General features: G+C 34.4%; 1 protein-coding gene across 2 annotated transcripts in view; it reads left to right on the top strand.

Moving 5' to 3' along the window:
• Positions 1-14,213, top strand: part of WDR70 (WD repeat domain 70) — a 333,335-nt gene that overhangs the window by 168,863 nt on the left and 150,259 nt on the right. For both annotated transcript variants that reach the window (XM_074202580.1, XM_074202579.1), the window contains one exon: positions 6,976-7,150. In XM_074202580.1, coding sequence (XP_074058681.1) covers positions 6,976-7,150 — 175 coding nt within the window. The remainder of the gene's footprint in view (positions 1-6,975; positions 7,151-14,213) is intronic.

The raw sequence follows: 14,213 nt of genomic DNA, 5'->3' as shown, positions 1-14,213 counted from the left end.
TGTGGAATCTACTATTTAAAAGTTGTTTGACTGAATTTCATGGAGATGCAGGAAAAGTTAACTTTCTCTGATTCTATGATCCTTCAATCTAATTTCTTAGAAAGTTAGATTATAAAATTCAGTATCCAGTGAGAAGTTTTTCTAAGACTCAAATGAACCTTTGTGGGACATTGTAAAGATACGAGGTTCTGATTTATTGAGCACTTATTTAATCAGTCTTATCCTGTCTTCTGTTAACTGGAATCAATTCTCCAGACAACTTAACTTATCCATGAATAGAGTTTTATAGTTTTATACAAAAATATAATGCAGTAATAACATATTCATGCAGTGGTTATAAGTTGTTCTAAGCAGTTATTTATGAGCAAATTGCATTTTTTTTACTTTTTTCTTTTCTTTCGAAGGGCAAATTCCGATGTTTCTTTTTTGCTTCTGGATGTTGTAAGAATATTTCAAAAATCAAGAGCTGTCTAGTTAAAGAAGAGTAGACCATGTAGAGGAGATTCATTCCTTTTTTCTCTTTGAGTTGTTCGCCCTTGATCCATTATACCTATCTGCATGATTTGAAAAGTCAACTAGTTGATTGTAGGAACAAAGAATTTCTAGATAGTATGGCCCAGTTGAAAGGAGTCTTAGATATCATTCATTTCAAACCCCTGTTGTGAAAGCATGTAGCTCCTCTGTAGGATTCCCATCAAAAGCTTTCTCTGCTTTGGACCCCTCTTGCTTTTCCCTTTTTGTATTCTGTATTGATTTTTAGCAATTCCCTTGGATTCACTCAACAACTCTCTGTGACTTGTTTGCTTATCTAGCCCTAGTTTCCTCATCCTCCAGTCCTGTATCCCTAGTTGCCTATTGAACATTTTCAACTCGATGCCTGGTAGGCATCTCAGACTCTTTATAAAACTCTTTCCCTCCCCCCCTCCCTTTTTTAAAATTTCATTTTTTCTTTCTAAGGTACCTTTTAATCACCGAAGTTCATGATGTCAGAGTTATCCGCAAATTCTTTCTCCTTCATCCTTCATTTCCAGTCAATTGTAAAATCTTGCTGTTTTTTTTTTTTTTTTGTTGTTGTTCTCCATATAGTATCTTATCACCATTCACAAAGCCACCATCTAGTTTAGATCCTCATCACCTCTAGTCTAAACTAATTCAGTAGCTTCCTGAATGACTTCTCTGCCTCAAGTCTTTCTTCTCACTAATCCATATTGTACACAGGTCTGACTATGCCAGTCTTTTGTCCAAGAAGCTTTAGTGGCTCCTTCATGCCTTTAGGATAAAAGATAGACTCCTTGTTTGACTTTTAAAGCCCTTCACTGTCTTGTTCCAGCTTGTCTTTTTAGGCTTACTGCATATTATACATCTCTATCATAGGTTTACTTTTTAGCCTAACTAGTTGTTTTGCTCTTCCCCATAGGGGAAGTTCATAGTAGATACTCAAGAAAGCATTGTTAAATTGGATTTTTGAATTTTGTTAAATTGAATACTTCTAGCAATAGGAACTTATTCCCAAATGAAGCAGTTTATTCCATTTTTGGATAACTTTATTATTTGGGAAGAGTTTTTAAAAAAAATTTGAGGCCAAAATCTTTTCCTCTTTAACTTAGGCATCATGTCATCTTTCTCCTATGCAACAATACTTTGATATTTGAAGACACTTGTCTTATTTGTTCTCCCATGTTCTCTTCCTTTCTTCTTCTGTTTCCCTCCTCTCCTGTCCCCTTCCCTCCCTTTTAGTTTCAAGTTCTCTCTTTTCTTCTTTTTTAGGTTTTTGCAAGGCAAATAGGGTTAAGCTTGGCCAAGGCCACACAAGCTAGGTAATTATTAAGTGTCTGAGACCGGATTTGAACTCCTGACTCCAGGGCCGGTGCTTTATCCACTGCGCCACCTAGCTGCCCTCAAGTTCTCTTTCTATCATGGTCATTCCCAGTCCTGTACAGTATTGATTCTAAAACATGACTCTGTTTTATGTACACTATATTTTTATTATAATGCTATATAGTATCTTATTTATAACATTAATTCATTGGAGTTATTGTTAACTGTTCCCTGAGCTTTACTGCATTAGTTTCAAGCACTTTTTCTCCCCTCATAATAAGCTTTTTAAAAATAATTGTATTGATGTTTGTTATTTTCATTTTGGAATATATCCCCCCCCTTTTCTACTCAGAGAACTAATCTTTGTAAGAAAAAGAGAAAAAAATCTGCAAAACCAGTGAACACATAAACGGACTTTTATAAAAAGGCTGTGTGTGTGTGTGTGTGTGTGTGTGTGTGTGTGTGTGTGTATCTGTATCTTTATCTAGTGGCATAACTAATCTTCCATTTCTGCACAGAAGGGAACAAAACTTTAGAACCCACTTGGTCCTTATAATTACATATTGTTTAGTTACTTTGTTGTAGTTTTCCCATTTATTTTATTATAGTTATTGAGTATATTATTTTCCTAGTCATATAAACTTTACTTTGCTTCAGTTCATATAAGTTTTCCCCTGCTTACCTTTCAGCTCCCACTGAGACCATCACTTCCATCTGATAAGCTGGACTATTCCTGAGTCCCTCAGTTTTGATAGGTCGGTTTTGCCCTATCTTACTGGGTCCTAGTCCCCTTGTTTCATGGCATGTGCCAACTCATGAACCACTCCCCTCTGGTTCTCTTTTTTGTGATGTCTTCCTTCATTAGGACATAAACTTCTTAAAGGCAGAGAATGTTTTACTTACCCTTCCAGTCATATTTCACTTCTTCCCTTCCTTTACCTGTACTTTAGGTAGACAGCCAGTTAGGTAAAATTTTAAAGTATTTATTATGTTCTAGTCACTGTAATAAGCCACTATGATACAAATGCCAACTAATAAGATAGACCCTTCCCTTAAGGAGCTGATATTCTGATGGGATGCCAGAAAATGAGACTGGGGAGGGGTGATGTAGTCAAGGAGGAGAAGGTGGAGTTTGGAGAAGGTCAGAGTGTAATTTTATTTCCTGTTTTCCTGTATATAGCTTGTTTGTAGATATTTGTCTGCTTATTGTTGCCTCCTTTGGATTGTGTCTTGAGGTTAAGGATTATCTTTTGCCCTTTTTATGTATCCCCAATACTAAGCACAATGTCTGGTACATAGTATTCACTTAATAAATGTTTATTAATTGATGTTATTAGTAAATTATATGATAATAGAAAATAACTATGGATATAATTTCACCTGTAAATTCTCTCATACCTTCATTCCTTTAGCTCTTTTCTTGTCATTTCTGGTGCTGTGCCTTGGGCTTCTATACAAAAGAGTAACTGTGTATTTGCCCTTTTGTTTCCAGGTGAAATTTGAGTCAACAGAATGGTCAGGACCTAAGCAAATCTACTAGGCTCTTGCATAGTAAGGCTCTCATCTTTCTATCATAGGTTTATTTTGCCACACACCATTTGCTATTTTTACACAAGGCTCTGCTTCAAGACTACCTTCTATTCACAATTTCTCTATTGATAGTAGCTTGTCACTTTGTAGACTGATTTTGCAAAGTCCTATTTAGGGTTTTTATGAGGAGTAAATATATATAAATTCAATTCCAGTGACATTTATTAAAAATCATAAATTTACTCTTACTTAAGACTATCAATAAAAATTATTGAGTATATACTGTATGGGTATTTTCTTTACCCATTCTCTGATGTTTCAGAACTATTTGCTGATGCTAATGGCTGTTTCTATATTAGGGAACAAACTTTTTAAGAAGTATAACTTCTCAATAACTAGTGATTTTCTCAAATCTTATAGAGAAGTATTAATTTGATTTTCTGAAGTTAACACTTCTGAGGAGACCAGCAAAACGTAATGACATAGTCTTTGGCTCCAATTCTTTTCATAGAATCATATGTATTTTGACATTTATAAGGGAAGGTCAGGATAGTAATATCTGCCTGGATTCCTTTGTTGAGTTTACATCACCAGACCCAAGGTACTGCCATTCTGGTCCAGTGACAGGAATTGATAAATTGGAGTTTGGGAGAAGTACTACAAAGATTGGAGAAAGGGAAATCTTTTCCCTGTTTTTAAGTAAGAGAGTAGAATCTATAGATGATATGACATTATGTTAACAATATATTCGAAAATATCAAAAGGATGGTTAGGTAAGTGACTAGAAAAATAAACTGAGACCATAATCAGTAATGGATTTTTTTTATCCAAGTTACCTCATTTCCTTTTTTTGAACAGGATTGTTAGTTGTCATGACATATGAAGAAAATATTGTAGCTATAATTTATCTAGCTTTTAGTCATACCTTAGAACAAATCTTTCATGCCTTTTTTCTTCAGTTCTGTGGAGCAAAAAGGATTATAGGATATTCATTCTGCCATTTTGTGATTTTTTTTGTATTATAGGACAATTGTTGAACTGTCATGGACCCACTTTTATGTCCCTTGTAGCATAGAGGTGGCCTTGGTCTTGTATTTTTTTTTTTTTTTTTTTTTTTTTTTTAGGTTTTTGCAAGGCAAATAGGGTTAAGTGGCTTGCCCAAGGCCTCACAGCTAGGTAATTATTAAGTGTCTGAGGCTGGATGTGAACTCAGGTACTCTTGACTCTAGGGCCAGTGCTCTATCCACTGCGCCACCTAGCTGCCCCTAATTGGTCTTGTATTCTTGATGATCATTTTGACCATTTTTGGGTGCTCTGGCAGTCCTAACCAGGCTGGAAAATTTTGAATACAGGACCAGGAAAGGATACCACCCCCAGAAGAGTCTAGCTAAATTTAAAAATCACAAATTGGCTATTGGGAGATGAATTTCTTTAATAGTAACTCATGAGAAGTTTCTCTGGCTTCATGAAGGGGAGCCCCACATAGTAAAATAGCAGGTCCTTGAAAAGAAAAGATGAAGTTGCCATATAAATTTGAAATTAGAAAATCTTTCTCATTGTATTGACTTTTTAACCAATATTTTTCATCTGTTTCTTTGATAAATTCTTCCCTAGGGACCATTTTAATTATTAATATATATTTTTTAAATTTAATAGATTATTAAATGTATGTATAATGTCTGGATCCTTCATCAAATTCTACTTTTTTTTATCCTAATTCTCTTTATATATTTATAAGCTTTGAAAGACCCTAATTGGAAATCTTAAGATCTTTGTGTCAAAATCAAAAATAAGCAGATTTTGAAAATTAGAATGGAACTTGTTCTGTCTTTTATGAAGAATTGAAGTAGCAAAATTTTTGTTTTTTGATTGGAAGTAGGGGTGGTGAACTCTTCACCATCTTGATCATCACAAGAGGCATGCAAATATAAAGGAATTTCAGAGGAGTTTGACTCTACCAACAGTTCTGTGACTGACGATATTACAGTTTTTCCTCTCTGTCACTAATCAAATACTCTAGAGATAGAAAGGTGGGCTCTTAGCTATCATCCACTTTGACCCCCTCATATGAGGACCTGAAACACAGAGGAAGTGACTTGCCTGAGGTGATAAGAGGTAGTAAGTATCTCTTTGATTTGAATTGAGTCTCTCTGACTTCACATAAAGTCCTCTTTTTCTCTTTAGTGTTTAGTCTTTTTTTGTGGGCTTTCTTGGTTGCGTTTGTTATGTTGGGAGAGGCGGAGAGGCAATGAATTTTAGTTTCTTACATCACCAAAATTATTTGTGTAGTCTTTGGAGAAAAATTAAACCACTAGCTCTTAAGTGATTTCCATACAAAATTAATGCTTTCCTTGACTTCTGCCAAAAGCTAAGATGCTTTTAGGCAATAGATGCCGCTAGAAGTTTTTTGAATTTTTTTTCTGGAAAGAATTCAAAACTTTAAGACAGAAAACATTTGTGCTTGGGGCAGTGCAGTGATTCCACCTGTATCTTGTTCTTGTCTTTTCCATGTTTTAATTTTGTGGCCAGAGAGGCCTGAGCAGATCATTCTTCTATTTTTAAATCTTTGTTTATGAAAGTTTTAATTTTATAAGACCAGATTTCATTCCAGCTTTCAAAGTATGTGCACTTCAACATAAAATGTTTTGACAGACACCTAATGGCCTAACACTTTACCATCCGTTTTTTGGGCACTGATTCAGAGCAGTAAAATCACATTGCAGTTAGTCACTAGCAAACTCTAGGTGAATTCTTATTTTATACATGAATTTGCAAGGCTAGCAGTTCTCCCCACTAACCCCTACCAAAATCTCGAAAATCTCCTGATTTGTATGTCAATGACAAGGATGTACTGTAGAGATTTTTGAGTTTGTTAAATATTAGTTTTGGTGTTTTAGTGTTCTTTTAGCCTTTCAGGACACCAAATAATGATCAGTTGTGAGAGGCCCCTCAACTGAAGACTTAAAGGAAGGCATCTTATGAATTGATCCAGGTAATAGGCAAGATTGATATAGGCAGCTATGTGGCATAGTGGATAGAGCACTGGACCTGGAGTCAGGAAGATCTGAGTTTAAATTTTTCTTCAAACAGTAGCTGTATTACCTTGGGCAAATTCCTTAACCTCTGTTTGCTTCAGTTTCCTTATTTCTAAAAAAATTGTGGATCATAATAGCATCTACCTTCCTTACCTTGTAAGGAGAAAGGGAGATAAGTTTAAAGAGCTTCACAAACCTTTTTTAAGTAATATATAAATTCAAGCTGCCTTTATTTTTAATATTATTTTCACTGTCATCATCATCATCACCACCATCATCCTCTATTATATAGTTGTACTAGGAAGGTATAAATCAGCACTTTCTTCATTTTTTTTATTTTTTAATTTTAGCATATAGTAAGTACCCTTTGTGGAACTAATGTATAAGAGAAAAATAAGATTAGAATTTTATCTTTTATCCATCAGGAAAGCAATGAAATTAATGTTCAGGAATGAATTAAACTATAAAGCACAAAGTCACTTCTTTTCATCTTTGCTAATTTACTTTTTTAAAATTAAAATGTCAAATTCACTGTTTGAAAGTTTTCTGAGTAGGATATGTGAACTTTTCCTTTTCCTATTTTTTTTTTCAGGACTGTGCGAACCTGGGATGTGGACAATGATAAGAAGCATAAAAGTGTATTTAAACCAAGAACAGTTCAAGGAAAAAAAGTAATTCCAACTACTTGTACATACAGTAGAGATGGGAAGCTTATTGCAGCTGGCTGCCAGGATGGAAGCATCCAGATCTGGGACAGAAATATGAGTGTAAGTTAAGAACATTTAAGCCTCCTTTCTCTCCTTCCCCCCTTTTAAAAACCACACTCATAATAAGACAGTCACAATATTAAATGTTATGAAGATAAATTTCCTGAGTTTGGTTTAAATTGAGACTTGTGCTAACTCTATCAGACATTGAGCCTTTTGCAGTAAACAGCATTTCAACAAACTTTCCAATCCACCATTTATAAACAGTAAGCATTTTAACAGATTTAAGAATGCATTTTGAAGTTCTTGGTTTCAATTAGATTTTGAAAAAGAGAAATGTGGCAAAATTTAAAGCATAACTTAACAGATCATTAGAAAGTATTCTTAAAAACATTCCTGTTTTCATTGATGGAATTCTCAAAATTATTAGAGTTATATTTTCCCATTCTTATTTTTATAATTATATGAATAATTTTGCCTTTACATTGCCATACTACCTTGGACTTTTAAGAGACAGCATGCACTACAATGACTGAAAATAGGCTGTCATCCAAAGAGAACTGAGAGCTCTGGGTCTGTCTTAGGAGCACATGACCATGTAGAGAGGGAGATTTCACATATCCCTCAGTGGTTGTGGTCAGTCCTTACTCTAGTGTGGGTTGGTTGGGGATAATCCTTATTCTAATGTGGAGTTTCTTTCAAGCCTAGGGTTATGAATTAAGCGCTTTGTTCTATCCTTGCTTTGCTGTGTGTGACATAGCCTAGATCACTTCTAGTAACTGTAAGACCTGAAGAAGAAGAAGGGAGAGAATTTCAACCATGTGAACTGAGCAGGCCATGTGGGGAAAGGGTTATAGATGTCACAGTGATTTGGGATGGGTAAGTGTGTGACTAGGTGTGAGATAAAATGAGAAAAGATAGCAGGAAATGGGAGTTATGGAGTTTAGGAGTATAACAGAGGATGAGGGAGGTTTGGGGGAGAGCTGGATTAGATGATGAAAATGAAGGGTTGGAACCTCTGTGTGATATTAATTTTTGTTCTTGGATACTGTAAAGATAAAATATATCACAACAAGTGAGAGACAAGAAAATGAAAAGCATTTGCAACTCATTAATTTTTTTGTTAAAGTGCTACCACAAAATGCTTATTCTTTGGATGGAGAAATCAATACAACTGACAGGCAACAACTCAGAGACTGACATTTAAGTGTAAACTCTCAAAGCTGAAAACTTTATCCAGTGCCTAGATTTTTATCTTGTTTCCAATACCAGATCAAATATATTTAACTCTAAAATCCATTTCATATTTTTAAGTGATAGAGAATAGAGCTCCCTTTTTTGATCTAAACATATGAGATTCTAATAATAACAGCATAAATTAAAATGACATTTTATGATAAAGCAGTTTTATGTTCATTATGTCATTGTATTCTCAGTCACCCTGTGTTGTTAGTATTATTATCCCCATTTTAAAGATGACAGATAAGACTTAGAAAAGTTAAGGAATTTTTTCCAAGTCACATAACTTGTCATTATTGAAGCCAGAATTCAAGCTCCCATCTTCAATTACTTGTCAACCTGCATTTTTACCTGTAAGTGGTTACCTCATTGTTACAGATACTTATTAAAAGACTTTTGCATCATTTTTAGAGGTATTAACCAAAAATACACTTTTCATGTGTGTAGTTTAAAAACTGCTGATAGTTCATTTCCATCTTTTTTGGTCACATATACCCATACATATATAGACACCATAGACACATCATCTAGGAAAAAAGACATATAATTTCACTCATGTAAAGGACAAGGACCTTGTTTTTGTATATCCTTTATACAGAATTTTCCCCTTAATTTGCTTATTATTCACATGGACTAACAGTGACCTGTTAGAGAAAAGTGGATTATGATCTTTCAAACTAGGCACTCAGAATGTTTTTGATTAATATTAAAATGAGATGCTATCCATAGTACAATGTGATTTAAAAATGCTATGTAGACATTCAGTTAAGTTATTTTAAACTTTATTCACCAAACTTTAATAAAAAACTTATTTTTTTTGCTGATCTCTTCAGTCACCTATGCCTTCTTCTTATTGACTTACACTAAATATGTTTATTCTTTCATGAATACATGAACCAGTTCCTTTCCATGCCATCATCTTTTGTGATGGTAGGGTAATTAATAACATGTGATTAATTATTTCTATATTGAAGTAAGGTCAATTTATAAAAATATCACTATACAAAAATATCTAAAGTGATGGTAATTTTTGATATATTTATAATGTATAGATGCATACATTTTTATGTGAAATTTATATATTTTATCAGTATAAGCCTATTTTGGGAATTATGTATGACATCAGCAATACATGATACTGTGGATATAGTTCAGGATAGTTGTTAATCATCTCTATGTATTCTTTTTTTTTTTTTTAAGGCAAATGGAGTTAAGTGGCTTGCCCAAGGCCACACAGCTAGTTAATTATTAAGTGTCTGAGACCAGATTTCAACCCAGGTACTCCTGACTCCAGGGCCGGTGCTTTATCCACTGCGCCACCTAGCCACCCCTCTATGTATTCTTAAATACCTGTTGATATGCTGATCAAATGCACTTTCAGATTTAGAGGGAGTAGCAGATATGTATTTCAAATAATAAATGTATTAAATACTCAAAGCTACAGAATAAAACTATATTTTAGTACTGTGTTTAAAGGAACAGCCCACACAACCGATGAAAACCAGTCACTGAAAAATTTATTGTTCTGTTAAAACTAAGTTTACACTTTGTAGGGGTTCTCAAATCTCTGTACTGTTAAAAAGTTTTATGGGGTTTATAGTAGAGATAAAAACAGAAATAAAAATAGCTGACAAACAGAAAATACCAAACGTATTTTAGATGGGTCATTGTGCTTTTCCTCTATTTCTTTGCTTTTCCTTACCCTAAGAAAATGGACTTTGTCTAATCTTCCTGAAGAGCACCTAGGTTTCTTGTTTTCTTTTTTCCAATTTAAAACTTTGATGATGTTCAAAATCATTTTTAAAATACCTTTATTAAATAAAACTATTCATGTCAGGATGTATTTACCATCTTTGCACTGGTTCTCAGAAACCCTGTTCCTCTCATTCATTACACATCCTTTTTGACATGCTCTTAGCCTCACACATTCAGAGCTAGAAAGGATCTTAGAGTTCATCTCATCTAACCTCCTCAGTTTTCAGATGATAAAGGAAATTCAGTCTCTAAGCAGTTTTTAAATGTCTGCCAAGGTTACACAGGCAGTAAATAGCAAACTAGGAGAATAATAATCCAAATCCAGCTTAAGTATTCTTTTGGAGCATCACACTGCCTTAGTGCTATTCCATCTTCTATGGTGGCTGCATGTGTCCTATAATTATGATATTTAAGGAGCTGTTCAGCTATAAAATCCTATGATTCCTGTACTGTGTAATCTGGAGGAATTTTCATGTCTGTCATTTAAGTTTTGTTTCCTTTAGCATTGAATATTTTAATTATTTGTTTCTTTATTTAATTTTTTTTAGTTTTTTTGCAAGGCAAATGGGGTTAAGTGGCTTGCCCAAGGCCACACGTCTAGGTAGTTATTAAGTGTCTAAGGCCAGATTTGAACTCAGGTACTCCTGACTCCAGGGCTGGTGCTCTATCCACTGTGCCACCTAGCTGCCCCTAGTATTGCATATTTAAATAAAGTACATACTCCTTTTGTTATATTAATTTTCTTTTTTTATTGACTTGTATATATATGCTTGCATGAAGAAGAAGAGTAGAACTTGGGGAGCAGGAATTTCTAAGAAGAAATTAAATTTGAATTGAAAATAGACTTGGAAAAACCTCTCCTTCAGGGAATCATTAACTAAAAATGAAAGATATAAGACTTAGAGGGATTAACATGGTAGTTTTTTTTCCCCTAAGCATGAGCCAAGGAAAGACATTATGCTAGTGGATAATTTATTTTTGTGTTGGTTAGATACAAGTATTTAAAACCAATCTGTATCCCTAGTACTCATATTGGATCTAATCCTACTGTGTAGTTAGTTGAGTAGAACTGAATTCCTCCAAGAAACACAGCTTTGCCAACAACTGATAAATTCTATAAAAGAAACATTCCTTCTTAACAGAGGTTTATTTACTCTAGTTTATTTCTTTTGCTTTGATGGTGAAAATCCATTAATTTTATATATTTACTTTTAAAAAAAACGTAGACCATGTGCTCAGCAAGACCAGTAATATGTGTCAAAGTGAGCATTTTATTTTGGAGATGAAGTGCTTAAAAGGACAAACAAATGCTATGCTATTGACATTTTTAACAATTGGGTGTGTTTGAACTATTAAGTGTCTATCAGCAAACTTTTATTAAGTGCCTCCCATGTGCTATTTACTGGGTATACAAAAGTGACACTTTTTTTTTGCCCTCATGGAACAGATATTCTGTTATAATGTAGTATTAACTGAATAAATAGAAATATTTCTTGTTTTCTTGAGGTAGAGAAGAGTGGGCCAGTTACTCAAGTGAATAATCATATTTTTCAAAATAATTTGTCATGATATAAATAGCAACAATTGATGTTCAGAATTAGTCATGCCAGTATATAATATTACATCTAATTTATCAAGCAAACATTTATTAGACAAGGCTCTGTACTAGGGATACAAAGATAAAACTACTAAAAAGAGTTTGAACATGTAATGTGCAAAATACTGTCTGGACAGTGATCATTCAGGCAATTAGAAAATGTTTTTGAAGAACTTACTGTGGGTCAGGTACTTTGCTAAGTGGTAGAAATACAAATACAACAAAGAGAGATGCTTATAAACTGATGGGGGAAGACCACACCTAAAAGGAAGCCAGAAAGGTTTGGAGCGTGGGGGACATGGGGAAGAGGAAAGAAGTGATAAAGAACCGCAAAGGAATGTAACTGAGTAGGAAATGAAGAAGGGGCTCTCTAAATGGAGGTTTTGGGAGGAGTTCTTCATTCTAGTGTCCAGAGGGGTTTCATCAGAGAGTATTGATGAAGTGTGATGTGATGGGATCTTGTAGGATGATGAAGTTCCTAGAGTATAAAGTATAAAGTATATGGAATGAGGATAGAGGCATAAAACCTTAGGCAAGAAACAGAGTTTCTGAAAGTTAGAATGGACCAGACAGAGATACTCCGTGAAAAACAAGTATAAAGTATAAAAGTCAGGCAGGAGAGGAAGAAATGGGGGAGTTGCAGCATTTATCTTTCTGTCCCTGAACTGAATTGTGATTTCATTGGTACAATAATATTCCTTTTCATTCATATACCATAGCTTATTTAGGGATTCCTAAGTAAGAGGGCATCTCCATTTCTTTTAAAAGAGGGTTTACTGAGTTCAAATCCGGCCTCAGACATTTAATAATTACCTCATTGTGTGGCCTTGGGCAAGTCACTTAACCCCATTGCCTTGCAAAAACTAAAAAAAAAAAGGGTTTAAAATAGTTTCCTTTCCTTTCTTCCCCATTCACCAGAATAAGGACAAAAAAAGGGAACACACAACCTAGATGTTATATAAATGAATTTTTTTCCATTTATCAATCTATCTGCCTCTTTACTTTCTTTAGGGTCTACTACTAAGTAAGCCTTACATCTTTCTTTGTTTATGATGTACTAAATGTGTTCCAGGCTCATCATGCTCTGTGATGTGAGACTTCTTTGGATCATGAAGCCTTCCCATGTTGGAAAGAGTCAAGAATCTGAGCTTTGAAACCACTTTGACTCTGTCATCACTATACTGCATTACTATTTCTATTTTCCTTCTGCAGTTTTACAAAATTATCACTGTTTTCCTCTCTTCTGATTTCTCAACCCCCCCATCATCTTTTGTGAACTCCTTTTTCATCTTTTCTCTCTTGTCCACATATACGATTTTCTACTTATTTCCACATCTTTTTTTAAAATATGTTTATTTTTTCCTTTTTTTGGGTATCCCATGGATATGGTGTCTGTATACCCTTATTTTTCTAGTGCAATCCTGATTTAAAATATTTGTTTTCACTCACACACATAGAGATATCATTATATATTTCTTTTGATTTGGAATTTAAAAAATGGTCAATATACTCATGGTTTCACCTCAAGGTGATGGAATGAATGGAAAAAGAATAGTGGAAATAACTCTCTCACAATTACTTCATCCTGGATATAAAAGAGTGCCAAACTGAGTAATGATCAAGAAATCCATGGAGAAACAATAATAAATTAATTTTTTTTCTGGGCCAGTCTTAAGCAAAAAGAAATTTAAAAACTCACAGGTCAGAAAAGCCTTGCCTGGGTAGTCCTAGCTGCCAGAAGCCTGCCATATCAAGGACAAGAGGCAAGTCAGAAAACTTGAAGCATATTCCTGTGTAGGTGGGGGCAGGGCAATTAGAGTACAGATCAGGGACTATTTGGTGATTCTTGGAACTTGTACTTGCATTTTCTTGATCTTGAGTTGGGGCTCAGTAGCTCATTTAAGGGCCAAGATTAATATGCCTGTCAGGGGTTTTCCTGAATCAGACCATTGTTGTAGTACAGACACCTCTTGCCTAGGTTACTGGTTGAAGCCACTGCTGAAATTCTTGAAGAGCACAGGGTTCATTACTCAGAACACAGGTATTACAGATCCGTACCAAGGTTCCCCTTTCTCTGCCCTATTCTATCTGGCTCTGACAGAAAGTCTTAATTTTAGTAAATATAACTGGAAAAATTCATAAACAGAAGAAAACACAGACGATATAAAATTCATTGGGACTAGGGAATTCCTAATTTGCAAGCATATAAGGAGAAAAATAACTCCACATTATTTATAAATAAAGACTCAGAGACCTACTGACTTTCATAAACTCTACTGAAATAACTGAAAGAAATGAAACAAGAGTTACGTAAAAGAAATGAGAGCTCAAGAGAAAGAATTGGAATGAGAATAGAGGCATAAAACCTTAGGCAAGAAACAAGAGTTTTTGAAAGTTAGAATGGACCAGACAGAGATACTCCGTGAAAAACAAGAAATACTAGAACAAAATAAAAAAACTGAACATGCACTTCAAAACATAAATCTCGTATAAAAAACAACTGACCTAAAAAAAAGCAGGTACTGGTTAAGG

The sequence above is a fragment of the Macrotis lagotis genome, chromosome X (assembly GCF_037893015.1).
Source record: "Macrotis lagotis isolate mMagLag1 chromosome X, bilby.v1.9.chrom.fasta, whole genome shotgun sequence".
Lineage (NCBI taxonomy): Eukaryota > Metazoa > Chordata > Mammalia > Peramelemorphia > Peramelidae > Macrotis > Macrotis lagotis.
The sequence above is the reverse complement of the archived record's forward strand: the minus strand, read 5'-3'. Positions and strand labels throughout refer to the sequence as shown.